The 27,144-nt window shown below is 46.0% G+C and overlaps 1 protein-coding gene across 7 annotated transcripts in view; it reads right to left on the reverse strand.

Annotated features, from left to right (window-relative positions):
• Positions 1-1,494: 1,494 nt before the first annotated feature.
• The window catches only part of LOC147122795 (E3 ubiquitin-protein ligase MARCHF1-like), an 881,994-nt gene continuing 856,344 nt past the window's right edge, over positions 1,495-27,144 (reverse strand). For 6 of the 7 annotated variants that reach the window (XM_086010972.1, XM_086010963.1, XM_086010991.1 and 3 more), the window contains 2 exons: positions 7,406-7,553; positions 1,495-4,568 (listed from right to left, as the gene is read on the reverse strand). In XM_086010972.1, the coding sequence (XP_085867098.1) occupies positions 4,261-4,568; positions 7,406-7,553 (456 nt within the window). In that variant the 3' untranslated portion in view covers positions 1,495-4,260. The remainder of the gene's footprint in view (positions 4,569-7,405; positions 7,554-27,144) is intronic. The other variant, XM_086010955.1, reaches the window with a different exon arrangement.

Genomic DNA, 27,144 nt, shown 5'->3' on the forward strand with positions numbered 1-27,144 from the left:
CGCCCCGCGATCCTCGGCCGACCTCCCCACCCCGTGATCCCCGGCCGACCCCGCGATCCTCGTCAGACCCCCCGGCCCCACGATCCCCGGCCGACCCCCCCCCCACGCCGCGATCCCCGGCCGACCACCCCGCCCCGCGATCCCCGGCCGACCCCCGCCCCGCGCGCGATCCCTAGCTGACACCCTTGCCTTGATCCCTGGCCGATCCTCTCCCCCACACCCCCGATCCTCTCTCTCCCCTCCCCCCGATCATTGACCGATTGCCGATCTCCCCCTCCCGTGATCCCTCCTCCGGACCGGCCCCTCGCTTCTGAGGCCTACCCGCCCGCAGCCAGCCAGCCTCTCAATCTGGCTGGCTGTGAGTGAGGATCTGAGGTCTCACATTCATATTAGGCCCTGCCGTTAAAGTCAACAGGGCCTGTGGGAAACCCGGCCTCCTGCCCGCCTCCGAGGCCTCCCGCCCCCCTGGAGAAAATTCTGGCCAATCACTTTCATAGAAACATAGGAACAGGAGTAGGCCATTCAGCCCCTCGAGCCTGCTCTGCCATTCAATGAGATCGCGGGACGGGAAGGGGGGGGTCGGACGAGGATCGCGGGTTCGGCCGGGGATTCTGGGGCGGGGGTGTTGGATGAGGATCGTGGGGTGGAGGAGCCGGACGAGGATCGCGGGGTCGGCCGGGGATCACAGGGGTGGGGGGGGGAAATCGGCCGGGGTTTGCTGGGGGGACAGGGGTGGGAGAGAGGATCAGGGCCAGCCTCATCATCATTGATCTCAATGTCATTTGCCCGCTTTAGCTCTAAATCCCTTGATATACTTGCATAAAAATCTAGCGATCTCCATCTTGGAGTGTTCCAATTGACACCAACAGCCTGTTGGGGGAGAGAATCCAGTATTCTATTCCCCTTTGTGTGTAAAAGTGCTTCCTGATTTCCCTCCTAAATGACCTAGCTGTAATTTTAAGATTTGTCTCCTCGTTCTTGATTCCCCCATTAGAGGAAATAAAATCTCTAGCTACCCTATTGAATCCTTTTAAGATGTTTATCATTTTAAGCACCTCGATCAGATCATCCCTCAATCTTCTATACTCAAGGGAATTCAAGCCAAGTTTATGAAACATATCCACATAATTTAACCCTCTAACCCCTGGTGAATCTGCGCTGTGCCTCCTCAAAGGCCAATATATCCTTCCTGAGGTGCGGTACCCAGCACTGAACACAGTACTTCAGATGGAGTCTATACAACTTGAAGGCTCCATACAACTGAAACAAAACTTCCTCCCCATTGTAATCCGGCCCCCTTGAGATGACACATAATTGTTCCTGCACATTACCATGCCATTTGGGTAGAAGAAACCAAATGCCCTGTATTTGAGTTTCTTTGCATGACAATAACCAAAACATTGAGGAGGATCTTGTTGGATTCTGTTGATTTTTAAACAGAGTGAAGTTTTAAATCACTGATAACATGGATTTTGTATCAATAATAATCGCACAGGCATTGATTTTTCTTTTATTTTATAAATATATTGCACAAACATAATATTTAAATAATTTCATTAGGTTTCATTGATTTTCTATCTTAAATATACAATTACTTCACAAAGACATAATACCCATTTTTTTCTAAAGAATTGGACAAAATAAAAACTACACAGAAAGTCAATTCTGGTTATGAAATATAGAAATGGGATGGGCAAAAGTTGTTCACAATGTTAGTATGTGCAATATCTGAATGAAGACGTTTGTGTAATTAGTAAAATTGAGCTCCAATGAAAAACCAATCTTCTCACAATTTGTTCAAATACCAAAAAAGGTAAATATATTGAAAGATCTGACAATCTTAATAGTTGTGCACCCTCTGTATAATGTTTAAAGCCCTCTGTGCTTAAATACTTTTATGGACAGATGACTCGTATGGCAAAGCCTCCTTGAAATGCAGCCACATTATCCTGTTGTCTAAAACCAACAGCCAAAGGTCTAACGCTTAGAATGTCCTATTGGAATGAAGAACCCCTATCACGATGCCAAAGTGGAGTGCGCACTATTTACTTAATATTGCAGTTTACAAGAGATGAGCCCCACTCACAACCTAAAACTTGCGGGGCGGTCGGGGGGGGGGGGGGCGGTGGCGTGGGGAGGGAGTCATCCCAATTCCCATAAACAAAATGGGGGAAAATGCATTATCAAAAATACAATTTTCACACATTCTATTATATTGTCTCTTGTATATTTTGGCTAAAATCACACAACTTTACGGTGGCTGAATTGTCTTAAGGAGTCTAAAAATATGACGTGAGCTGTTGGTGTAAGAAAGGGGAAAGGAGGTACCCTGCAACGCTTGTAGTGTAAGCAGTATGACAAATTGAGATGTGTAAACACTCAGGAATCTCATGTGGCCTAAATCTAAGGCTAACCATGGGAGAAACTGTACTGAGGGGGAAGAAAAGCTCTCTCTGGACTGATTTATCAATTACATTTCAATGCAAAAGGCATAGGGATACCTACAAGTCTTCCAGGGTTTATTTTTGTAATATTATTGGACCAGCTGTAGGAAGTACATTCATTAAATTATTGCACCTACATATTTTCTCCCAACAGCACATCAAAGCTTAGGATTAAGCAGAGTTGTTATGAAGTTTGAAACATTGATATGCAATTCTGCAAGAAGTGGCAGCCAACATTCTATATTTCTGTTAGATACCAGTACCAGTATAGTTTGATCCCATGCTTTAAAAGCACTTATGCTAAAAGGTGGAGAAACATTTGACCACACATTTTTTAATACTACGATTGACGCCCCTTCCAGCCCCAGACAGATCAGACAAGTCAATGAAGCATAAGCCTCCATTCTCTACAGGTGCACAAACCAAGCACAGTATAATAACAATAATACACAAGCCAGGCAGCGGTAACTCGAGCAGATTCTTTGGTGACCTATTACCTGTAGGTAAGTACGTCAGGACGCGTGGGGCTTGCTGACCATATAACATACTCTGTGGCGCAAAGCCAAGGGCCCTTAGTCTGGAGCATTGCTTTAGGTGAAAGTACGATTCTATAAGGGTATAATGTGACTGACAGGTGTAAATGACTAACACCACAATGCACTTTGTTAAAAAGATCACTATTAACAAGGCAAGTGGATTATCAAAGTTTAGCCATTTTCTTTGTATATTCTGAATTCTCTGGGGAAGTCTGCATATTAGTACCTATTTTAGAACTGTGTGCTGATGAAACCCTATCTTGGTTATTTCCCAGTGGTACTGTAGAGTAGTTGTTTGGATGCAGCAGTCACCTTTCTTGGCTCTTCCATTGCTAATATTGATGGACTAACATGGTGACAAGCTAACTCATCACATCAAAACACCATGCTGATTAAAGTCTGCCTCCCCATAGTAGATGTAGCCGTGTTCTATTTTGCATAAAACATGAGTCCTTTGAGTTCACATGAGTTTCTAAGGGAACCATTATCGATGGACTATAATGCACCCAACATTATTTAAATTAGTTGTAGGATTCCCTAAAGGAGGATTCGCACTGATTTTTTGAGTACAGCCCCCAGATTCCACACCGAGCACACTATTAGACCTTCACCAGAATTTACTGTTTGAACAGTTAAATGTAAAAAAAAAAGCTATGACCTAACTGCAATAATAACTTGAAGATGGGTGTTTCTTAAAGGATTGATTACATCACTGGCCATTTAGCACAATGCAGCCTGAAGCCAAAGTGAATATCGGTGTGTTAGAAACCAACAAGAAATGTCAATCTTGGCATTCATCGTCACCTCACTAACTAATGTACACTGTGCAACACATTTCATCAGAGAGAATTACTTTGCTTAGGTGTACTAAGCCTAGATGGTTAAACCACAAAAATTACACCACTGAAAGACTGGTTTCCCAAGATTAACATTTCAAAATAGACCCTAACTATAGCAAAATATTTTATCATAAAAGCTGTAAAATTAAAAAGTGCTTCTCCTCCACAAATTCCTAATTACGACATTGCACACATTCTTTGTAATGCTGACTGCGTCATTTGTACCATGTCCGATACCACTGATACACACCACTAAATAGTTCATTTCCACAGACAGCGACATGTTGTTCTTCTGCTGATCATGTATGTTTTTCCTTACATCCTGTAGGGTTTCGAAAAGGACTGCACAATCGTTAATCCTGCTAATTCGTAGTATACTTCTGAAAGGATCTGATTTCCAAGAATATGTGCAGTTCTTCAAATGAACATCAGAAACACACATCACACTGGTGCAACTTCAGGGATACCAACCTGCACCTCTGGTGCCCTCTGTAAGGTTGTTTCTGTCTGTGACACTGGCACAGTTACACTGTCTCTGTTTCCAGAGCTTTGACTATTTGAAGTGTTCTTGTCATCAATCTTCTTGCCAATGTCTGGGCAGTTCTGTACAAAGATGACCCTGTTATATGCTTTTAGCCTTCGCCACAGTTGAAAGTAGACTTTGCACTGCACATACATGAAAACGAGGCCTCCTGTAAATCCAATGGCTACCACCACCAATTTTGTCCAAAAAGGCCATTCTAGAACACCTATTAAAAAAAAGCCACAATGTTTATCCATTATCATCACAATCATATTTTTTTCTTCATTTTTTTTCCGCATCAAAGTTTTCTTTTCAATTATCAAATATAAATACTGCTAAGTTATTTTCTGAATGAACATCATGGGACTTTGTTCTTGCTGGCTATATGTATATCTGTTACAGTCAGTGTAACTGCCCTGTGCTATGTAACATGGCCCTGAAATAGCGTTGGACTACTGCAATAATTCCAGCGGAGAGTCAAGTGTAACGACCACAAATTCAGCCGAGACCGTGCAACGATGAGTCCCAGGTAGAGTTGCCAGTCACCTAGTTTGGGGATGGAGCCTCTGCCCACCCTAAACAAGGCCACTGACGCAAAGTGGACAGGACCATGGGCAAAGCCTCTCTATGTTGGGAGTTCCCGCTTCTTTGACCTCGAAAGGATCAGGTGTTAAGTTTGGAGGCTCGTATACCAAATGGGATGGGGCATACTGCCGTCCTGAAGAGCGTCAGTGGGTCCCACTGGGAACAGAGGACCAGGCTAGGGAAGCAGCCAGGGCTCCTGGAAACAAGATAACATTAGTTTTTCTTTATTAATGATATTATCAACCTCCTTACAAAAGGAGACCAAGGGGCCACAAAATTGCATTTCTTAGGGAGGGGGGGGGGGATATTGGGCACCCCCTCCCCTGAACAGCATGAATCAGCTTGTGGGCCAGCATATGGCTATAGTGGCTTAGATGACCACTGGCAATGTGTAAGTAGAGTGACATCCCACTGACCATGCCTCTTCAGCCGTGGCAAATATTGCTAAAACCTTGAGATGCATTTTGAGTCTTTCTAAAGACTTTTAGAATTTTTGTCACCGTATTGTGACATTTTGCCATCCCTTTGAATGTCACTTACACACAATTTTCCTCTTTCGCCACTTGTGTGCTCCCTGCAATTGCCCAAATCTGCACCCGGATCTAAGAATAATTGTGGAAATAGGCTGACACCATCACCCAAAGTCAAAATTACCCCCTACCTTTCAGGCAGATAATGCACCAATTCTTAGCCATTTAGAACTGATTTACGTACACCAGTACGTGAAAACCAGCCACCATGTATTGGAAACTGAGCCTGTGCACTTGTTTAGTGCGTGAAAAGGGATCATTTTAGCTTTTGGTGGGGGTGAAAAATGGGTGGTTGTGGATCGGCCGCACATTATACACCCCACACCATCTTCGTTACATTGACCTTCAACAAAAGAAAAAGCAGGCGAGGTAAAATTGACCTCAATTTGTGGCTGTCTGTGTGCTCGTTACAGCCAGCCTGTTTGGAGCTGTTCTAATTAATAAAGCATTTACTGAAAAGTAAAAGTGAATTAAAAAATTTATAATTTATGATTGGAAAAACTAAAAGTGCATTTAATTTAATTTTAATCTTCCTCCATCCTTAGAGAGTGCATGCTGCAGCAGTCAGTGTCACTCCATTCATGAATGATGAAAAACTATTCTCTGCTGGTGCATTTTTCGCAAAGACTTAAAACTGATTATCTGTGTACCAATTGAATAGATATTTTTCTGTAAGAATTTTTGGTTTTAGAAGGTAGACACTAAACATAACTCACTTATTATTGCTGGCAAATGGAGGTCTCTCTGAGTGTGTAGCAGGTAGTATGGGTGCAAAACCCTCTGCTTTCTTTTCAATTACAGTAACTGCACAATAGCAGTGTTTCAGTTAATGATGCTAAATAAGATCAGCACTGGGACTGCTTGAAATGCAGGGCTGGATTGTGAATTGAGGTCCTGGGCACCAAGAACATTTGGAGACTTTCTGCACCTCTCACACAACCCCTTCTCCCCGATCCATTAAAACACCGGGGGCCCCATCTTTGCACGGGGCCCCGTATTTGGTTGGTGCCCTTGGCCACGGGCCCCATTGGCCCATGCGTTGATCCGCCTCTGTTGAAATGCATGCCCCATGCATTTGGAATCACTTTGTTTCAAGTGCAATATAAATGGGATATGAAACACATGCAAATAATCTGTGGTTTATTAAACAGGACTGACGTGAGGACCTCATACAAACTCGCAGAACATGATAACTAAATGGGTAATTTTAAGAGTTCAGTCGCGCATATCAGGAAATCATCGGCACACGGCCCATCATCTCCTGATATGCACTGCTGACAGGTGAGACTCCCCACCACCATCGCAAACTTGGACAACTACCCCGAGGAAATAAACTTTTAGTAAATGATTGTAGTGAGGTTTCTGTCCATTCATAGTCAGATGGTAGAAAATCTAGTCCCTACTAGCAGTAAGCTAGATGAAATCTTTATATTAATGAAATTAGTTATTAGAAATGATCAAAATTCTCTAAGGAGTAGTGGCACTTTTTTTTGAAACTGCCACCATTGTCTGCAGGGCCGGAAGGAATGTGCAGGGATTGTAGTTACACACACATCAAAACATGAGAGGTTTGATTCTAAGAAAACATTCCGCATTAACTCGAGTTGTGAGAATTTTTCAGATGAACAGTATCATGCAATTGTTGCAACTGTGATCTGTGCTGATGTACAAACAAGTGGGACTATTCCTCAGTTTGCTGAAATTCTTCAGACTTACCATTAACAGCAAGGGTTTTCATATAGCCTGCAGTGTATTGACATCATAACCATGACATCTATGGATTATGCTATGTGATCCAACAAGAATTTTCTTGGGTTTTGAAATAATTTCTGGAAGGTTGTCTCAACCAAATCCACTAATGTTGATTCCATATGATTTTTCGTCTCTTTTACGCATTAGTGCAGGTTTCTATGGTAAGAGGGCACATTCCTACATTACTTCATCTTACCATTGTCATTACCCTGTTTGATCTCCTCTGCTGTTCGGTCTATCAGGACATACAAAGACCACACAACACATGTGATCGCAACAATGTGGAAGGTGACAGAGCAGACAATCTTCCTCCTCTCACTTGTTGACATCTGCAGCTTTTCCCACTGGAAGAAGCACAAAGAGAGAGAGAATTATTTTTGTGGTTAAGGGTAACTTTACAACCATGTAATGCTATGTGCCAAAAGTGATTGGTAGGTGGGGTGATTGTACTGGAGCACCTTGAAGTAAACCGTTTTACTGAGGAAAGAGCAGAGAAGAAGCCATTGAATGACAGGAGATCATCCCAGCTTTTTGTGAGCAATGATCATGTTAGTTGATAAATCTAAAGCTGCTATTGTAACACAGTCAGTCAGTCAGTCACTAGTTTATTTAAAATATGCTAATGTATCTGCTGAAATAGCAGACAAAGGATGAATGTGTGAAGCATTTATTGACTAATATTGCCAATAGTAATTTCTACTCTTGTTTCTGGGCAGGAAAGGGAAAACAAAATCGGACATGATTTCCACTCCTAGTCAATACCCAGCAACCTCTGTTGTAAAGTGTGCATCTGTGAATATCAGGCAGTTAACTTTCCTTTGTACTATTTTATAGCACTGGTTAACACAATGGGCCATAATTTGCTGTAGCAGGGCATCAAATGGCATCTGCCGTTAGTTAGACGTCCCTTGTTCGTTTAGGTTTGTAAATTTTTTACATGGCTGAAAGTCTGTCTGTATCAGGTCTGTAAAGCTTAGCTGTGTAATTTGTGTATGCATGTTTTTATTTTCATTTTGCAGATATTTAATATATCCTATAATGTACAGGACAGCAGCTATAGGGTAACATAAATGAAATGGTTGTAAAAGTTACTGAAAATGTGAGCTGATAACGTCGCAGTGAGGGAAACTGGGCATCAGGGACCTGAGTGAACACGGCAAGCACCAGTGCATCTCCTTAACCAATGAGACTGAAGGATTGTGAAAATAAAAGCATAAGGACTGAGATTGAGGTGTAAATTAGAATGGGGGAATTCAATGTCAAATCAGGGACAGAAAGAGAAATAACGAAAGGGAAAGAAAGATTGCATTGAGAGGGAAAGAAAAAGAGACAGAAAGGAAAAGTAAAATAAAGTAAACATTTTAAATTTTACATTATTAAAATCTCCAACAATTAAAACCAGAAAGAATGACAGTACACACTGATTAGTTAATTTTCAGTGCGAGAGACGTTGATTGGCAATAATTAACAATTATCACATCGTTAAAAGGGAACTTACACTTGAAATGTCAAGACTTAACTTTCTGTGGCAAGTTTAGTTTGTATCTACAAATACAGCAACTTCACACCATTCAATGCATTTCAATAATGACGCAGACAGCGAGATACCGTTTTCGCGAAGCTAATGGCGGAGTGGCGCAGTTCGGACAGCAACTTTTGGATTTTTGAGTTTAATGGCTCATCTGCTCCTCGCCTGAAGTTGCTGTACCATTTGTCTTCTTCTTAGTCAGTCCCTCGGAACCGAGGATGACTTGCTTCCACATTAAAAATGAGTTCGCAGGTGACTGATTAGTCCAATGCGAGACCTACAGTCTCTGTCACAGGTGGGGCAGACAATGGTTGAAGGGGCGGGTGGGTGGGGTGCTTGGGTTGACTTGCACTCCTTCCGTTGTTTGCGCTTGGCTTCTGCTTGCTCCCGGCAAAGAGACTCGAGGTGTTCAGCGCCTTCCCGGATGCTTCTCCTCCACTTTGTGCGGTCTTGGGCCAGGGATTCCCAGGTGTCGGTGGGGAAGTTACACTTTTTCAAGGAGGCTTTGAGGGTGTCCTTGAAGCGTTTCCTCTGCTCACCTGGGGCTCGCTTGCCGTGCCGGAGCTCCGAGTAGAGCACTTGTTTTGGGAGTCTCATATCGGGCATGCAGACAATGTGACCCATCCATCGGAGCTGATTGAGCGTGGTCAAAGCTTCGATGCTGGGGATTTTGGCCTGAGCAAGAACACTGACATTGGTGCGCCTATCCTGCCAATGGATTTGCAGGATCTTGCGGAGGCAGCGTTGGTGGTACCTCTCCAGTGCTTTGAGGTGCCTGCTGTACATGGTCCATGTCTCTGAGGCATACAGCAGGGCGGGTATCACTGCTGCCCTGTAGACCATGAGCTTAGTGCCGGGTTTGAGGTCCTGGTCTTCAAACACTCTCTTCCTCAGGCGACTGAAGGTTGCACTGTATGCAGACGATGCTTGCGTCTGCGCTCACTCGGAGGTCGAACTCCAAACTATCATCAACACCTTCACTGAAGCGTACGAGAGCATGGGCCTTACACTAAACATCCGTAAGACAAAGGTCCTCTACCAACCTGCCCCCGCCACACAGTGCTGCCCCCCGATTATCAAAATCCACGACAAGGCCTTGGACAACGTGGACCACTTGCCATACCTCGGGAGCCTACTGTCAACAAGGGCAGACGTCGACGACGAAGTCCAACACCGCCTTCAGTGTGCCAGTACAGTACCATTTGTGCACAAATAATAGCAAGCGCCATTAGGCTCACTATTATTATGACAGCAAATTCTGGCTCATTACTGTTAAATTCCTGCCTGCGTTACTTTAAAACTAGCTCTTTGCACCAGCCAGCCCCCTAATCCATTACTTTTAAATGATTCTCTAAATTTAAAAGACAACGCTGATACCATGTGTTACCACAGTTGTTACAAGTTTCATTAAGCACCTAACTTGGTATGGCCCTGAAATTATTCTGTGGGATACTGGTGTATGAATGCTTAATGTGCTGATCTAAAATTTCTCTCTGCTATTTTAGCAGAGACATTAGTCATTTATTTTAAACAGGTTAATGCCTCTACTAAAATAGTGGAGCAAAGAATTTCAGATTAGCGTGTTAATGTCAATAGACTTGTAGCCCACAGTGGAATTTAAGGATCAATTGGTCAACATTGCCAATACACTCTATTCTATTATCTCTCGGTTTCTCGCTACTGCTGCAGGTCAAGAGAGTCTGTTTAATATTAATGGAGGCAGGATTTTCCATACTTCTCACCGAGAATGAAACCACTCTACAAATGTGATGATTATCAAATGGTTTCATTCTTGCTCAGAGTACAGGTAAATGTCATCTCGATCAGCAGCAAACTGTCCTCTGACCTTGGAGATGTTGTTGGAAAGAGAGGTAAGGGAGTTAAACCAAATAAGACAAAAGTAAAAGGAAAACTAATCAAGAGAAACAAATATAAATTAAAAACGTGACACAAAGCAAGTGCTTCACATGCTAGGCAACAATGTCCACCATTACACTTTTACTGAAATCCTAGCAACAACTGCTGTTAAACATTGGTTCCAATCTTTCCTTTGTTCATTTTATTCTGAGCAACATTTTACAGTCAGTCATTCTCTCCTATTTTTAAGTCTCTTCACAGGATGGACACGTAACCTGCTCCCAGACCCCTGTTAACGCCGTGTGCAGCTATATATCTGATTGGGGCTGGGAGGTTTGAAGTTTCCTTTTCTTTCCTATGGGGTAGTTTCCCGTTTGCACTCTGCACATGTCCCAGTGTCTTTGTCAAGGTTGGGACCTCACTGTCTATGGAATTGGTGGCTCAAACCCAGTACTCAGTGACCATCACCCTGTTTTGGTCATTTACTTTTGACTTAGTGTAGCAAGGTGCTAATGTCAGGTTATTGTTCACTTTACAGTCAGTGGCATCAAGCACTCCCCCAGTGGCACTAACATAATGTAGAGTGTGCCAACATTTCTCTGACAATATGTCTAAGCCTAAAACAGCCTAGCTGCGAAGGGTCAAACCCGAAACGTCAACTCAAATTTCTCTCCACAGATGTTGCCTGACCTGCTGAGTTTTTCCAGCATTTTCTGTTGTTATTTTAGTGCAATTCCTTTGTTCCTCACCCCTCTCAGTGCACTTACACTTTCTGAAATATCTATTCTTTAACACCTCGTGCGTCAGTGCTGTGTTAGTGTCACTCATGCTGAATTGAGCAGAAATGTTATGCTGTTAGCTTGTATCTTCTGGGAGTTTGGTTGACGGTTTCCAACACACTCCACTTTAGAACAATTATCAGACACCACAGGGAAGGTATGATTATCCTTCCTGTTGAGCTTGGGCCACTCTGCTCTCCCAGCTGACAATGAAAACCAAAAGGGAAAAGGAAACAATAATAGGGAAATAGTCACCAAGATAAAGTAAAAATAAAGACATGAACAGTACCTGGAATAAATAGTACCCAGATAAAGAAAATCTTATTGAGTCCTTTTAATACTAACAGATTTCTCATGGCATTACTCACCACCACAGCTAAAGACGATAATTGTGCCTCTCTCTCTGTACCTGTCTCTCTACATGTCTTGCTAATTCATTTTCTCTCCCACTCTGTCTTCCTTCCGCTCTCAATGGTTTTCACAGACTTTTTCTCATCATCGCTGTGTCCCTGTGTCTACCAGGTTTCCCATTCTTTCTGAGATTCTACCTTTCTCTTTGTCTCCTTTCTCTTTTGGTAGGTTTTTCACTCTGTGTGTGTGCCTTTCACATATGTTCCTAAATCTGTACCTTTTACATTTTTAAAACCTTGTCACACAGCCAAAAGTAGGGGATCTGGGCTAGAAAAACAGAGAGGGATCATGCAGGATTTTAGCCCTGCCTGGGAGTGAACAAAGTGGGAGTGGGGCCTGGTCTGGGAGAGCCTTTGTTTTGTGACCTGAGCTGGTCTTTCTTCAAATGACAATGGGGATCTGTATCCTGGCAAGTGCAGAAACCGTTGCAACTACGACGTATCTGGAGGGTACGAGCCTGGTGATAGCACAGAAGGCTCTAGTATCCAAGGTCAGAGATTTCAAGGGAGGGAGGTGGAGCTTGAGGATCTGAAGCTGGAATGGGCAAGCCAAGTGGGCCTGAATGGCAAAGGTTGAAAGGAAGTGGTCTTTTTGTGATCTCTTGGTGTTTGGAAACCTAGGCCTCAAAATTCCGCTCCATAGTGCCCATTGTTTGGGCACTACGAGCATCGTTTTGGTTCCAAAATGTGGCATGGGCCGCACCGGATGCCATCTTGGGTAATGCGTTAGCGAGGGCACAGTGAGTGTGCACTGGAAGTATGCAGAGTAACTGTAGCCACGATGGCAGCAGTCTGAGCTTGCATGACTTCAGTCTGAGCTTCCACAGTACCCAAATGTTGGGTGGCTTCTGCTTGTGCTGCAATGGAAGCTGAGACATCGACCATCAGCTGCTGCATCATGGTTGGGTCCACAAGTGTGCGAATGGAGTTGGCCACCACTTCCATGCTAGAAAGGATGGGCTCCAAGCCCTTCACAAAACCCTGTGTGATGCTGGTGCTGGACTCTGCCATGCTCCTTGAAATTGCATGCAGACTTTCTGGCAGACCTGCCAATGCAACAAGCATTTCATTGTGCATACCCATCAGCCTTCTTCTGTAGGCTGCCCCATCGAAGTGCTCATCTGAGTCCTGTGAAGCAGAACTCGTGTGCGACCTCGCCCTCCGGCGAGCTGGCACCTGCGCTGCCCTTTCGCTATGCCCTGACTGCAGGCCACTCGTGCCCGGTGTCTCACCACGTGCAAATCCCGCATTGAAGCTATCCTCTAAATTATGCGGCGTGTCTGTATCTGAGCTGGTGGCTGCGAGTGTGAAATCGAGTGACAGTGCTGTGTCTTCATCATCACTGCCATCTTTCTCTTCCACCTGTTGCTGTTCCACCACTACCTGGCCAGGTCACAGTTCTTGGGCATCTGAAAGGAGAAAGGCACATGGGTAGGGTTGCAGTGCGGGGAGGTGGGGGGAAAGTAAGAAGTGCATCCTTACACCATCTGCAGCTTTTAAATCAAAAGACATGAGAACATAAGAATTAGGAGCAGGAGTAGGACATTCTGCCCTTTGAGCCTGCTCCGCCATTCAATGAGATCATGGCTAATCTTAACATTGTGGGATGAGGGGGAAGTGGGATGTGAGAAGGAGGATTAGGTATGAGGATACCATCATCTTCTATGGTTTCAGCCCTGCCGCTGGCCATGGCCTCAGCAATGGCCGCTCCAATGATGGCGACCACCATCTCCTCCATTGGGGTAAGGTCATGCAGGCATGACTGTCCCCGCGCCGGTTAGTTCCTGCTGCCTCCGGTTATGTGCCAACTTTTCCTGCAAGAGAGAGGGAAGTATGTCAGTGAGTGTGCTGCAATGTGTTTGGGTGATGTGGCTGTCATGGTTGAATAGCTGACAGTGTGTGAAAGCTGTGAGATATGAGTGTGAGACATGCAGCAGTGCTAAGTCTGTGAGGGTGAGGTATGAGTCCTGCTTGATAGAGATTGTTGGTAGGTGAGTGATGGGGGTGTGGTGCATTGAGCAGTGTGTGAGGCTAGTGTTACAGTTAGTGGGGTACGGCATTTGAAGATGCATTTACTGACCTTGACCACCCGTGTGAGGTCATTGAACTTTTTACAGCACTGCATCCAGGTCTTCAGGGCTTAACTCCTTACATTGACTGCCACGGCTATCTGCTCCCACTGCCTTTGCAGAGTTTATCTGGAGGGCCTCCGGTGGATAAAGGATCTCTCTCCTCTAGTCCACCTCCTACACCAAGGCCTCCAGTGCAGCGTCGGAGAACCTTGGAGCATGCTCTCTCCCCTGTTGCGCCATTATTCAGTCTTCTTCCTGCTCAAAGTCTCCTTCACAAAGAGTTCCAGCACTTGCTCCAGTCAGAATGCACCTCCCCTTTAAGAGGTGCAGGTTGGCTTTAATAGTGCAGGTTAGCTTTAAGTGCTGCTTGCATCGGAAGCAACAGGCGCGGGTTAATCGCGCATTGTGAGTCCCGCACCCATTTTCGGAGGCTATCCAATTTAGCCCCCCAAGTTTCCAAGCACAACCATTGTTGTGTTGGGAGCACAACAGGCTTTTGCTGTAGATGAGCAGAGTGAGTTTAATTTGGAACAATGGCTCTGTCATCACTGAGACTAATAGGTCAGGCCATGTCCCAGGTGTTGATTCCTCAAACCCTCCACTTTAGTTTTTAGAACCAAGAGGAGCAGCGCTTGGCGAATCAGCGGCTGTACCAATGGTGAAGTTCAGCGAGGCTTCCTCCCCTCAAGCATCCGTTCTGCAGCAGCAAACCGCTGGGCCTCCAACTTAGGAGCCAGGCGTGAAGGTAGGACAACAGGAATTGGAGGGGAACTAAACCACAGAGAAAGTCAGGGGCTGGGGTCGGTGTTGTAACAGTGTTGGAGAGGTTGGTTCTGTAGGAACGGAGGTTCCTAACTAAATAATTCAGCTCAACTCGATGGATTAAAAGACTGGAATTTAATAACAACGAAGTTTGCTGGATGTTACAAGGAGGAAATCAAAATACGTTCGTTCAAGATGCCAGGTAGTCGAAGATTGCTGGAAAGTTCTCTAAGCTGACGTCATGACGTCCCCACGTTCTTCACGCCACTGGCAGTCACGTGATCGGCGTCATGACGTCACCACGCAGGATAAAGGCAAACACACAGTGTAAAGGTAACAATCAGTTTAAAGGTGCAGTCCCCGGCTGCACTATAATACAATTAAGGGGATTATACTAAAGTACACTGAGTCTCTTGTGGCTCCTGCACAGGCGCCCCCCCAGAATCCCCGTTAATGGCCAGTGTCAAACGAACAGGGGGCTTGATGGTTCTCTCCGAGTGTCGACGACCCTCAGGCGGCGGAAGTGGAATGTCGGGAGAAAGCATGGAGCCTGGCTGTGGTTGTTGCGGCGTGTCAGGTGCGGCGAACGCAGTGTCTGACTGCGAAAACGACGATGAGGCATCTGTAGGCGGTTCAATGGCTGGCTGTTGTAATGATGAATCAGCGTGCAACGGCGGTCGTCCTCGGCGAGGTGGCTGGGCAGGCACTATTGTTTCAGTGCGATCGAGGTGAGCGGCCTTCAGACGGTCGATGGAGACGGTCTGCCACCTACGTCGACGGTGAAATATTTCTCACCGGCAGATATGACATGAAATGGGCCGGCGTATGGTGGTTTAAGTGGGTCTCTGTGCGCGTCGTGCCTGATGAAGACATAATCGGCGGACATGAGGTCCGCAGGAATGTGAGGCCTCTGTAAGCCATGGTGCGAGGTCGGAATGGGCAGGAAGTTCTTGGCCACCTCGCGATGCTGGATAAGCTGCTGAGTTGCAGACCACGGTTCTGTATGCGGAGGCAGGAAGTCACCAGGGACACTCAAGGTTTGCCTGTAAACTAACTCAGCTGATGAAGACTGAAGGTCTTCCTTGGGAGCCGTCCTTAGCCCTAGCATCACCCAAGGCAAACTGTCTACCCAGTTGGATCCGCGCAGGCTGGCACGAAGGGATGCCTTAAGCGACCGATGGAACCTTTCGCACAGGCCATTCACCTGCGGATGGTAGACGGTGGTACGGTGTAGCTTGGTACCTAAACCGTGTACAACGGCGTTCCATAATTCAGAAGTGAATTGTGGACCTCGGTCCGATGATATGTCGGATGGGACGCCGAAGCGAGCCACCCACGACGACAGGAATGCCCTGGCAATATCAGCTGTAGTGGTAGCGACCAACGGAATCGCCTCTGGCCACCTGGTGGTGCGGTCCACTATTGTGAGGAGATGCGTGAAACCCCGTGAACCGGGGAGCGGACCCTCTAGATCCACGTGCACGTGGTCAAATCGTCGCTCTGGCACTGGAAACTCAGCCAAAGGGGCTTTAACATGCCGGTTGACTTTCGCTTTTTGACAATCAATACAATTGTTTGTCCAATCTCGGACATCTAAGTGCATGCCCTTCCACACGAACTTGCGGGACATGAGACGTTGCGAAGCTCGCATCCCTGGGTGCGACAACCCGTGCATCGCCTGAAAGAATTTCTTGCGCCACTCGACTGGCACTATGGGACGAGGCACTCCCATGGACGTGTCGCACAAAAGGGTGGTTCCTGCTGAGTGGAACTGAACGTCAGCGACTTGCCAACTGGAAGGCGTGGTCCGGTACGCTTGAACTTCGGGGTCAGCCAACTGCTCTTCCGCTAAGCCAACGAAATCGACACCCAGGTTAACTGCCAGGACAGGAGCGCGGGAGAGGCAATCGGCCACGAGATTGTCCTTGCCCAAGACGTGTCGTAGATCGGTGGTGAATTCCGAAATGAAGGCGAGGTGGCGCTGTTGCCGCGCTGACCAAGGTTCAGACGTTTTGGCCATGGCAAACGTGAGTGGTTTGTGGTCCACAAACGCGGTGAATGGGCGTCCTTCTGGCAGAAAGCAAAAATGCCGAATAGCCAAAAACAGGGCGAGCAACTTGTATTGATTTCTTTGTGGGTTCAATGATGAGACATTTATGAAAGAGAATGTCTTTTAATCTAAAGCTTGTTCATCTAAGTTAACAGCATTGCAGGAGACACCATGCTAGAAATCCATCTAAAACGAAACCAAAACTAAACTGCTTGTCTCTGTCACATGCCCTCTGCTGGTCAGGCATAAGTAATCAATCAGGCAACTATGCTGGTAAGGCATCATAATCAAACAGGCAAATACCATCACTATTTGCTGATATCATTACATCTCCCTTTCTTAAAACAAAAGTATTTTACTTTTATCTAACAACATGTTTTCTTTGTATTACTATGCATTTTAACTGTAACACTTAATGAACTTACATTATCATTATCATTATCAAGGTTTTTTAACCTTGTTTTGTGTGTTCACATGAAATATGTAAATACACTAGAACTTGAAGAAAGAATAAGATAACATTACTTCCTTCTATAACAATAGTCCTTAAATTTGCTCAATGAGTCTCTCAGGAGGCTTCACGCGTCTTGAGGATTTTCTGATTGATTGTCCTTGAATCTGAGTTGTTGCCTCAGATGATGTTTTCTCAGCTGTGTGATCAGGTTGTTCAACAGTATCAGTCTCTTGACCTGCTGTGGCTGGTCCCATGAGAAGATCTCGACGATTTCTTCTCAGAACAGCACCCTCATCCATTTGAATGGTGTATGATCTTGGTTGAACTTCACTCAGGACAGTTCCCTTCTGAGTCCATATGTTTGTTTTGTCTTTGAACCTTACTTGGTCACCAGTGTGGAGTTCAGGTAGGTTTTGTGTTCCTCTGTCATAGTAGTACTTTTGCTTTTCTTTCTGTTGTTCTTTGAACTTCCTCACTTTCTCCCCCTCTTTTGTTTTCAGGAGGTTCTCCGGGATGGGTAGGTTTGACCTTAGCCGACGTCCCATAAGGAGTTGGGCTGGTGACATACCACACTCGAGCGGCATTGTGCGGTATACAAGCATGCTTTGGTAGAAGTCAGTTCCACTGTCTTTTGCCTTGTACATCAGTCTTTTCACTGTCTGGACCGATTTTTCCACTAGACCATTGGACTGTGGAAAGTGAGGACTTGACGTTGTGTGGACAAAGTCCCACTCTTTGGCAAAGTGTCGGAAACTTGCATTGTAAAACTGGGGTCCGTTGTCTGTGAAGACCTCGCTTGCCACGCCATGTCTGGAGAATATGGCTTTCATACATGTTATCACAGCATCTGCAGTGGTGCTGTACAGTCTACAAACCTCTGGATACAGGGAGTAATAGTCTGTGACTACAAGATAGTCCTTCCCTTGACATACGAATAGGTCAGCGCCTACCTTCTGGTAAGGTCTGTCTGGCGGGCGCTGGGTGTGGCTTTAGTGGTTCTACCGGATTGCTTGCTTGATATTTCAGGCATATTGTGCAGTTTGACACCTCATTTGTCACATCTTGGTTGATTCGTGGCCAGTACATCACCTCTCGTGCTCTTTTCTTACACTTTTCGATTCCCAGATGTCCTTCATGGATCCTTTTTAGCATCTCTTTTCTCAGACTCTTTGGGATAACTATTTTACTTCCTTTGTAGATGATGTCTTCGACCACTGATAGTTCCGCCCTGCAGTTCCAGTACTCTGCCATGTCAGGTGAGCAGTCTTGCTTCATGTTGGGCCATCCATCCAAGATGCTTTTCCTCAGTCGTCTCATTGTTTCATCTTTGTTTGTCTCAGTCTTTATGAGCTCCATTTTTGCATCTGCTATGGGCAGTGCACTTGTGATCATCCATTTTGGTGTTTGCGGGCTCACTTGGGTCAACAGCTCTGGACAACGTGTCTGCTGTATACATCAGCTTACCCGGTGTGTATGCAACATTCAGTGTATAGCATTAAGCCTGATCATCATTCTTTGTATTCTAAGCGGACAGTTATTTAGTGGCTTTTGGAACAATGCAATCAAGGGCTTATGGTCAGTCTCTACACTGATTGCTTGTCCTGCCACAAACTGGTGAAATCTTTCACAGGCGTATGTGATGCTGAGCAGCTCCTTTTCTATTTGAGCATATCGCGTCTCCGCGTCTGTCATTGAGCGCGATGCATATGCAATAGGTTGCCAGTAGTCATATTTTTGCAGAAGAACGGCACCGAGCCCACTCTGTGATGCATCTGATGATATCTTGATGGGTCTCGCTGGGTCATAAAACCTCAGAACTGGTTCCTCTGTGAGCAGTTTCTTTAGATCGCTCCATGACTTCTCATGCTCATGATTCCATTCCCATTCTATGTTCTTTTCAGTTAGTCGTCTCAGTGGCGCCATCTTTTCTGAGAGGTTGGATATGAATTTACCCATGTAGTTGATCATTCCATTAAACCTCTGCACGTCCTTTTTGCATTGTGGCTTTGGCATATTCTCAATGGCGGACACCTTTCTGGGATCTGGTCTGATGCCCTCACTGCTAAGGATATCTCCCACGAATGTCAGTTCTGTCACCCCGAGCTGGCATTTCTCTCTATTCAGCTTCAGGTTTGTTTTCCTTGTTGCTTCCAGCACTTTTTTCAGTCTCTCGTCATGCTCAGTTCTCGTGGTTCCCCATACTATGATGTCATCCATTGATGTATCAACTCCCTCCAGGTGCTCATAGATCATATGGATAGTTTTGTGATACACTTCAGGAGCTGAGGCAATGCCAAATGGTAACCGTAGGAATCTGTATCTGCCAAATGGACTGTTGAACGTGCACAGTCTTGAACTTGCTTCGTCCAGTGTCATCTGCCAAAATCCTGATGATGCATCTAACTTGCTGAAATACTTGGCATTTGCAAACTGTGACATGATTTCCTCATGTGTAGGAAGCTTGAAGTGCTCTCTCTTTATTGCTCTGTTTAGATCTCTTGGATCCAGGCAAATTCTGAGCTTTCCATTCTTTTTGTCCACAACGACGAGTGAACTCACCCACTCAGTTGGCTCATCTATCTTCTGAATCACGTTCAGGCTTTCCATCCTGTCCAACTCTGCCTTCAGTTGCTTTTGAAGAGCAAACGGAACTTTTCTGCATGGATGTATGACCGGTGTCATACTTTTATCTACTCTGATCGTGTGTTCTCCTGGAAGGCAGCCTAGACCCTTAAATAGGTCGTTGTACTCTTTTTCATGAGTTCATCATAGACTGTCGCTCCTTCGCTTTCCACAACGAGGACTCTCTTTACCAGGTTCCATCTCTCACAGGCTATTAAACCTAGTATGGCTTGCACATCCTTTGGCACCACGATTAATGCTAGCGTGTGCTCTCTGTCCTTGTGTGTCACTTTGACAATGCATTTTCCTTTCACTGGTATATTAGTACCTGAGTATCCTGTCACTTTCACTTTTATTCCATGTATCTTTGGTCTGGGTCTAATTTTCTTAAAATCAGTCTCTGATATCACATTAACTTGTGCTCCAGTATCCAATTTAAATGGAATGTGTATGTCATTCACTTTTAGTGTCAACATCCAGTCTCTTTTTTCTTTTTTGTTTTCAGACACAACATCCACATTGAACTCCTCTATCTCGCTTTCATCTACTGTATGGACCTTGCTTTGTAGCGCTTGGTTCTTACAGCAACGGGTATAATGGTTGTTTTTGTTGCAACTATTGCATTTTTTACCATATGCTGGACACTTTTTTGGTGTATGCTGTGTACCGCATCGACTACATGACTTTCGATTGCCCCTTTCATTTTTGTTCGCTGGCCACGCCTCTTTTTTCACATTGGCGCTCTTTTTGTTAAACGGCTTGTGTCCGTTCTTACTCACTGCATCCACGTTGCAGCTACTGTCACTGAACAGCTCCTTTGCCTGCGACTTCACAGTCTCTGTAGCCCTACACAGTGCTATGGTTTTTCCCAGATCTAGATCTTGCTCTCTTAGCAGTCTTTCCCTTAGACCATTACCTGGAATACCACACACCAGTCTGTCTTTTATCAGCGAGTCTGTCAGTCCACCAAATTTGAACGTGCTGTACTTGCATTCGTTCTTGCGTAGTTGGCGGCTGAAAAAGGCCAGCGGCTGCCAAGTCCCATCTACCCACTGCTCCTGCACCGCTCCAATGGCGTAGTCCGAAGCATCCGTCGTGAGAGCGATGGTTGCACCTGGAATAGGGTGTGCCAGCATGGTTGCATCTGCCAGTGCTGCTTTGGTATCTAGGAAGGCCTGGTCCATCTGGGGAGTCCAGTTGATGAGGTCTTTGCCAGATTTCCCTTTCAGTGCTTCATACAGCAGTTGCATCAACTGCGCTGCCTTGGGGACAAAACGATGGTAAAAATTAACCATCCCCAGGAATTCCTGCAAGGACTTAACAGCGAGGAAAAGCTGTAACAGCCTCAACCTTGGTGGCTAGTGGAACGGCGCCGTCCGATGTTATCCTGTGCCCCAGGAAATCGATGCCGGTTAGACCGAATTGGCATTTGGCCGGGTTGACAATGAGGCCATGCTGGCTTAACCGAGTGAAGAGCTGGCGTAGATGTAACAAGTGTTCCTTGGGGTTCTTGCTAGCGACGAGTATATCGTCCAGATATATGAAAAGGAAAGGCAAATCCCGTAAAACAGAGTCCATGAGCCGCTGGAAAGCCTGCGCTGCATTTTTTAACCCGAAAGGCATTTTGAGAAATTCGAAAAGGCCAAAAGGTGTGATGACCGCAGTCTTGGGAACATCTTGGGGGTGCACCGTAACCTGGTGATACCCGCGGACGAGATCCACCTTTGAAAATATTGAGTTTCCAGCCAAATGTGCTGAGAAATCCTGGCTATGAGGTATGGGATACCTGTCAGGAGTCGTGGCATCGTTTAGTCGTCTGTAGTCACCGCAAGGCCACCACCCTCCACCTGGTTTGGGGACGATATGCAGTGGAGAGGACCAAGGACTGTCGGAGCGTCGGACGATCCCGAGGCGCTCCATTGTTTGGAATTCGGCTTTAGCCACCGCGAGTTTGCTGGGTTCTAACCTGCGCGCCCGGGCGTAAACCGGTGATCCATTCGTGGTGATATGGTGTGCCACACCATGTTTTGTGACTGCTGCCGAGAAGGTAGGCTGGGTGAGCTCTGGAAACTCGCTGAGTAGGCGTGTAAACTCGTCTTGAACTGGTACCGCACAGGCGACCGACCAGGACACGACGGTGCTGCGGTGGCAGGGCACCGCGTGGGTAAGTGGACGCGTGAATAAGGCGGCAGTTTTTGACGTCGACTAGAAAACCATTTGCACAAAAGAAGTCGGCTCCTAGTATGGCCTGTGACACTGTGGCAGTGATAAATTGCCAGAGGAACTGCTGACCGCCGAAAGTAACGGTAACCATCCGTTTCCCAAAAGTGCGAATCGCCACGCCATTGGCTGCCTCGAGTGCAGGGCCGCGGCCGCCGGATTGTAGATCCAGCCTGGAAGCTGGCAAAATGCTGCACTGGGACCCAGTGTCGCAGAGGAATCGCCTCCCCGTTGTGGAATGCGTAACATAAATTAATTTCCCTGTTGAACCGACCACCATGGTAAATTGAATGCGTTTTTCAGGGCTTGTCGTCCTTTTCGAAGGGCGATGGCTTGCTGAAGGATTTATTTTTGGGGGAGAAACTGCAGGGAGGCTTGCAGCATCGAGCTTTGGCACCAAAACGGGCGTGGTATGTGCACCAGCCTGCTGGAGGAGGGCTGGGCTTCGCACGCGCAGGAGAAAGGCGCCTCGTGGCTGCACAGCACTGCTGTGAGACTGCAAAAATTTTGTCTGCCTCTGCCGCGAGCTTAACACAGTCGGTGATCTCAGAGCTGGCCAAGCCTGTCTGCACCGCGTCAGGTAGCTGGCAGAGGAAAAGTTCTCGGAATAAAAAACATTGGTCTTCCGAACCAAGTAGGGTGAGCATTTGGCTTATTAATTCCGAAGGCTTTGAGTCCCCGATGCCTGGCATGGCAATGAGCCTGCGTGCGCGCTCTGATTTGTTAAGGCCAAATATTTGCAGTAAACGAGCTTTGAGAGCCTCATCTGGTGGACTGCTCAGTAGGCTGACGACCCTCGAGGCCATGGCGCTGTCGAGAGCGGAGACCATGTAAAAATAACGGGTCGAATCCGCTACGATCTCCCGCAGGTGAAACTGTGCTTCCGTCTGTAGGAACCAAGCTTCTGGTTGCTGCTCCCAGAACTGAGGCAATTTGAGGGCGACGGCATTTGTGCTCATGTTGAATTCTCTTCGAAGTTGGTTCAACGAGATCGGGGTCACCAATGTAGGAACGGAGGTTCCTAACTAAATAATTCAGCTCAACTCGATGGATTAAAAGACTGGAATTTAATAACAACGAAGTTTGCTGGATGTTACAAGGAGGAAATCAAAACACGTTCGTTTAAGATGCCAGGTAGTCGAAGACTGCTGGAAAGTTCTCTAAGCTGACGTCATGACGTCCCCATGTTCTTCGCGCCACTGGCGGTCACGTGATCGGCGTCATGACGTCACCACGCAGGATAAAGGCAAACACACACTGTAAAGGTAACAATCAGTTTAAAGGTGCAGTCCCCGGCTGCACTATAATACAATTAAGGGGATTATACTAAAGTACACTGAGTCTCTTGTGGCTCCTCCACAGTTCATTCTTAAAAACTACAGAGAGGGAGGGAGGGAGGGAGGGAGCTGGAGCATTCAGAGCAGGAATAAGTGGAGCTGGACCTGGTGCACTTACTGTGGTCCTAGAAGGGAGCAGAGGAAAGGGAGCCTGGGTAAAATGGGGCATGCAGGTTTAACAGAGTAGGGAACAGGGAATTATAATGTATGACAATGTGTGTTAAAAGCCTAAAGCCTGTATAAAATGGCAAACGGCTGAGAAGCAAAGCATGATGGTAAATTATGCCAACTTGATGTAATTCTGTAGAATGGTCTGTTGAGTAAACAAGGAGATAGTGGGGAACAAGAAACCCAACAACATTGCAAAAGAAGATAGGGGGCTGGAGACAGTCACCACTCCCTGTCTTCTCAAAAATGCAGAACCGGCTAAACAATGAGTTGATTAAAAAGCAAAAAAGATATCTGTGAGAACTTAGTATGAATGTTGTTCTCAGATAAAGATAGCTTGTTTACCAACTGCCACGTAGGCAAAAGGGATAAAAAGGGTATAAAAATACAGATATTGAACACCGAAAGTAGCACAAAGCCATAGGAAGAAGAAGCTTCAGTAACAGAACACAGCAAGAGAATGAAAGAGACCGTGCCACAGTCACTCGGCAGGAACGCCAGGGTTGGATGAACAGACTGCCACTATCTCCTTGTTAAGTATTATTTCTTCGTACAGGATGTTTAATACTTAATAAACCTGTTTTACTTATTCACAATATTCCTGTACCCGGAGTGGTTTGTGTAGTCACGGGCAAATTAATTCAGAGCTTTTAAGAGCTACAGCCTAAAACAGGCAGAAAATGTTTTCCAAACAATCTGCTTGCTTTATGGTATCACACGGTTAGCATGGACCAATCAGCGAAGGCTACAGGCTCACCACTATATTATAATTATAAAATCTTACAAACATAAGATTTTAGTGTGGAATTAGGGGGGAATTATCCCATACTTACAATAAAAAACAGACCGTTTTTGAGATAACACCTAAAAGGGGAACAATGCCATCTAGTGATCATACACTTTACTGCACTATGAACAGCTTCACTGTATAAGGATTTCTTGTTACTTATGGTTAGGATTCGGATTTTCTTTTTGCACTAATACATAACCAAATTTGTGGCACAATATGCATTCAATATCCCTTTTAATGATGCAGTTGGGTTTGAGCATTCTGCTATTGGGGAGCAGCAGAAACAGCACCATCAGTACATGTTGAGCAATCTCATTATTATTCTATTCAGGTACCAGACTTACATAGAGCTGGGCTTTGCGATAAGAGCCCCAAAATGTACAGAACTTAACCATTTAGCACCACACGTTAGATTAGACTGAATTGCTGCTACAGTGGGATGGAATTCTTTTCCAATTCACCAAAAATTTTAACATCCCACCCGACCCAAACACACTAATTTTTGGTGGTTAAAGTTACCCCTAGAGTCCCCAGAGGAACAGGAGTAGGCCATTCAGCCCTTGGAGCCTGTTCCGCCCTTCTATTAGATCCCCTAATATCCTTGGCTAGCAAAAATCCATCGATCTCAATCTTCAAATTTTCAAGTTATCCCGCTCTCCTTTTGGGTGAGCTTCTGGGTTCTCCCACTAGAGGAAATAATGATCAAATCCCTTAATCATTTTAAACATCTCAATTAGATCACTGCTCAACTTTCTACACTCGTGAATACAAGCCAAGTTTACGCAATGTTGTCCTAATGATTTAACCCTTTAAACCCTGGTATCATTCTGGTGTCCTTGGCATCCTATTTCACTCCGAGCTGAGCTTCCTCTCCATCACCTAGACTGCCTATTTCCACCTCCGTAACCGTGCCCGACTCTGGCCCTGCCTCAGCTCATCTGCTGCTGAAACCCTCATCCATGCCTTTGTTACCTCTAAACCCGACTATTCCAATGCTCCCCAGGCTGGCCTCCTACCTTGCACCCTTCATAAACCTGAGCTCATCCAAAACTCTGCTCCCTGTATCCTAAATCTCACCAAGCCTCGTTCACCTTTCACCCTTGTGCTCGCTGACCTACATTGGCTCCCTGTTCGGTAACGCCTCTATTTTAAAATTCTCATCCTTGTTTTCAAATCTCTCCATGGCCTCGGCCCTCCCTATCTCTGTAACCTTCTCCAGGCATACAACCCTCCGAGATCTCTGCGCTCCTCCAATTTTTTTGGCGGCTGTGCCTTCAGCTGCCTAGACATTTGCAGAGAGAAACAGAGTTAACATTCTGAAGTTCTGACAAAGGGTCATCGACCTGAAACATTGGGCTGGATTTTCCAAGCCCCGAGGAGGTGGGCATGGAGGTGGGACTGCCGGTAAACTCAGAGAAAGTGGGGCGGATGTCAAACCCGCCCCCATCCCGCCTCCGTGCCCTTTTGCCAGGAGACGGGAGGATGTGCAGCTTCGGGTCCCGTCTCCTGCAGGCGGGAAAGGCTTTTAATCCTTTTAACTGCCTGTTAACAGGTAGTTAACAGGCAGAAAAAAGGATTAGTGCCATTTTACCTTCACAGGTGAAGGCTTACCGACCTCGGAGAACCTCGTCGGGTTGGAGGAGACGGGGAGGAGGTCTGCGGTGGTCGGAGGCACCTGGAAGTAAGGTGTAGAGGTGAGTGATGGGTTCAAGTGTGGAGTGGTAAGTATGGAAGGTGAGTGTTAAGTTTAAAAAAGTGTGCACTTACCTTGTTTTCTTTCTACAGCTTTTAGCCGCGCTGGATGGGGAGAGTTGACATTCTCCTTGTCAATTTCACACAATGGTGTTGGATCCTCCGATCCTACAGACATGTGAAATTTACAAAGTTGAAAGGTTTGATGAGTCCTCAAAGACTCATCAAACTAAAGAGAATGTCAGTGTTTGACAGCTTCACAGAGCTGTCAATTGCTGTCATTTCTTCTTTCAAGAAGTCTTGACAGATAGCACTGTAGGGGGTGGTGGGGTTGACGCGTGCGCCCAGTCAGTTATGCCACTGACTGTTTGTGAGCGGTTCGAATCGCCCCCATGCCCCTGGGTTCTAGACACCGGACTTAGGTACAGGTGGCGATATAGAAACGACTCGAGTAGACAGGTGGTTTGGATGTAAGAAAACCAAGATTTTATTAAACAGAAAATAACACAGTCTTACGAGAAGTTACTAGTGTAAAATTGCAGGCAAATACAAAATAACTATACCTATACAGGGAATGGGGAACACACGGCACATCGAGGGAAAATAACTATCTCAACAATCCCCTTATCCTTATCCCACCCCTATACCTAACCAGATTAAGCTATGAGGGGCCAGAATTCATGCTCACCGAGTCAAAATCTGCTGCGCTCCAACAACATTGTGGCTTGGGGTTCAGTCTTTGTGCTCTCTGGGGCCTGCCATCGTCACGTGGTCTCAGGGCGCTGCAAGGGCGTCGTCGAGGTATAAGTACCCCATGGTTAAAGTCTTTGCTTGGGTACTTTACCTCGCAGGGATGATGGTTCCTCTTCCTCGGGTGGCAGTTGGAGTTTGCATGAAGATAGTCGCAGGTCGGCTGGATTGAAGGCCCGATTATTCGAAGCGTTCTTCAATCGTCTTCCCAATTCGTCTCGCCTCACCACCTCGCCTCATCTCATCCTGCCTCGCCTGATCTGGTTTGTCCGTGTCCGCCTGGTGCAATGCCGGGCATTCCTGATGGGACGGGACAGGCACGGGCAGTGGCCAGGCGGTAAGCGCGGGACGGGGAAAGAGCAGCAGCCACGAGGGCGGGGAGCAAGAGGCAAGAGCGAGAGCAAGAGAAGAGCAAGAGAGAGATTGCGCGCCAAATCAGGTTAG

The sequence above is a fragment of the Somniosus microcephalus genome, chromosome 2 (assembly GCF_052327205.1).
Source record: "Somniosus microcephalus isolate GS21.2 chromosome 2, FLI_Smic_1.0, whole genome shotgun sequence".
NCBI classification, from domain to species: domain Eukaryota; kingdom Metazoa; phylum Chordata; class Chondrichthyes; order Squaliformes; family Somniosidae; genus Somniosus; species Somniosus microcephalus.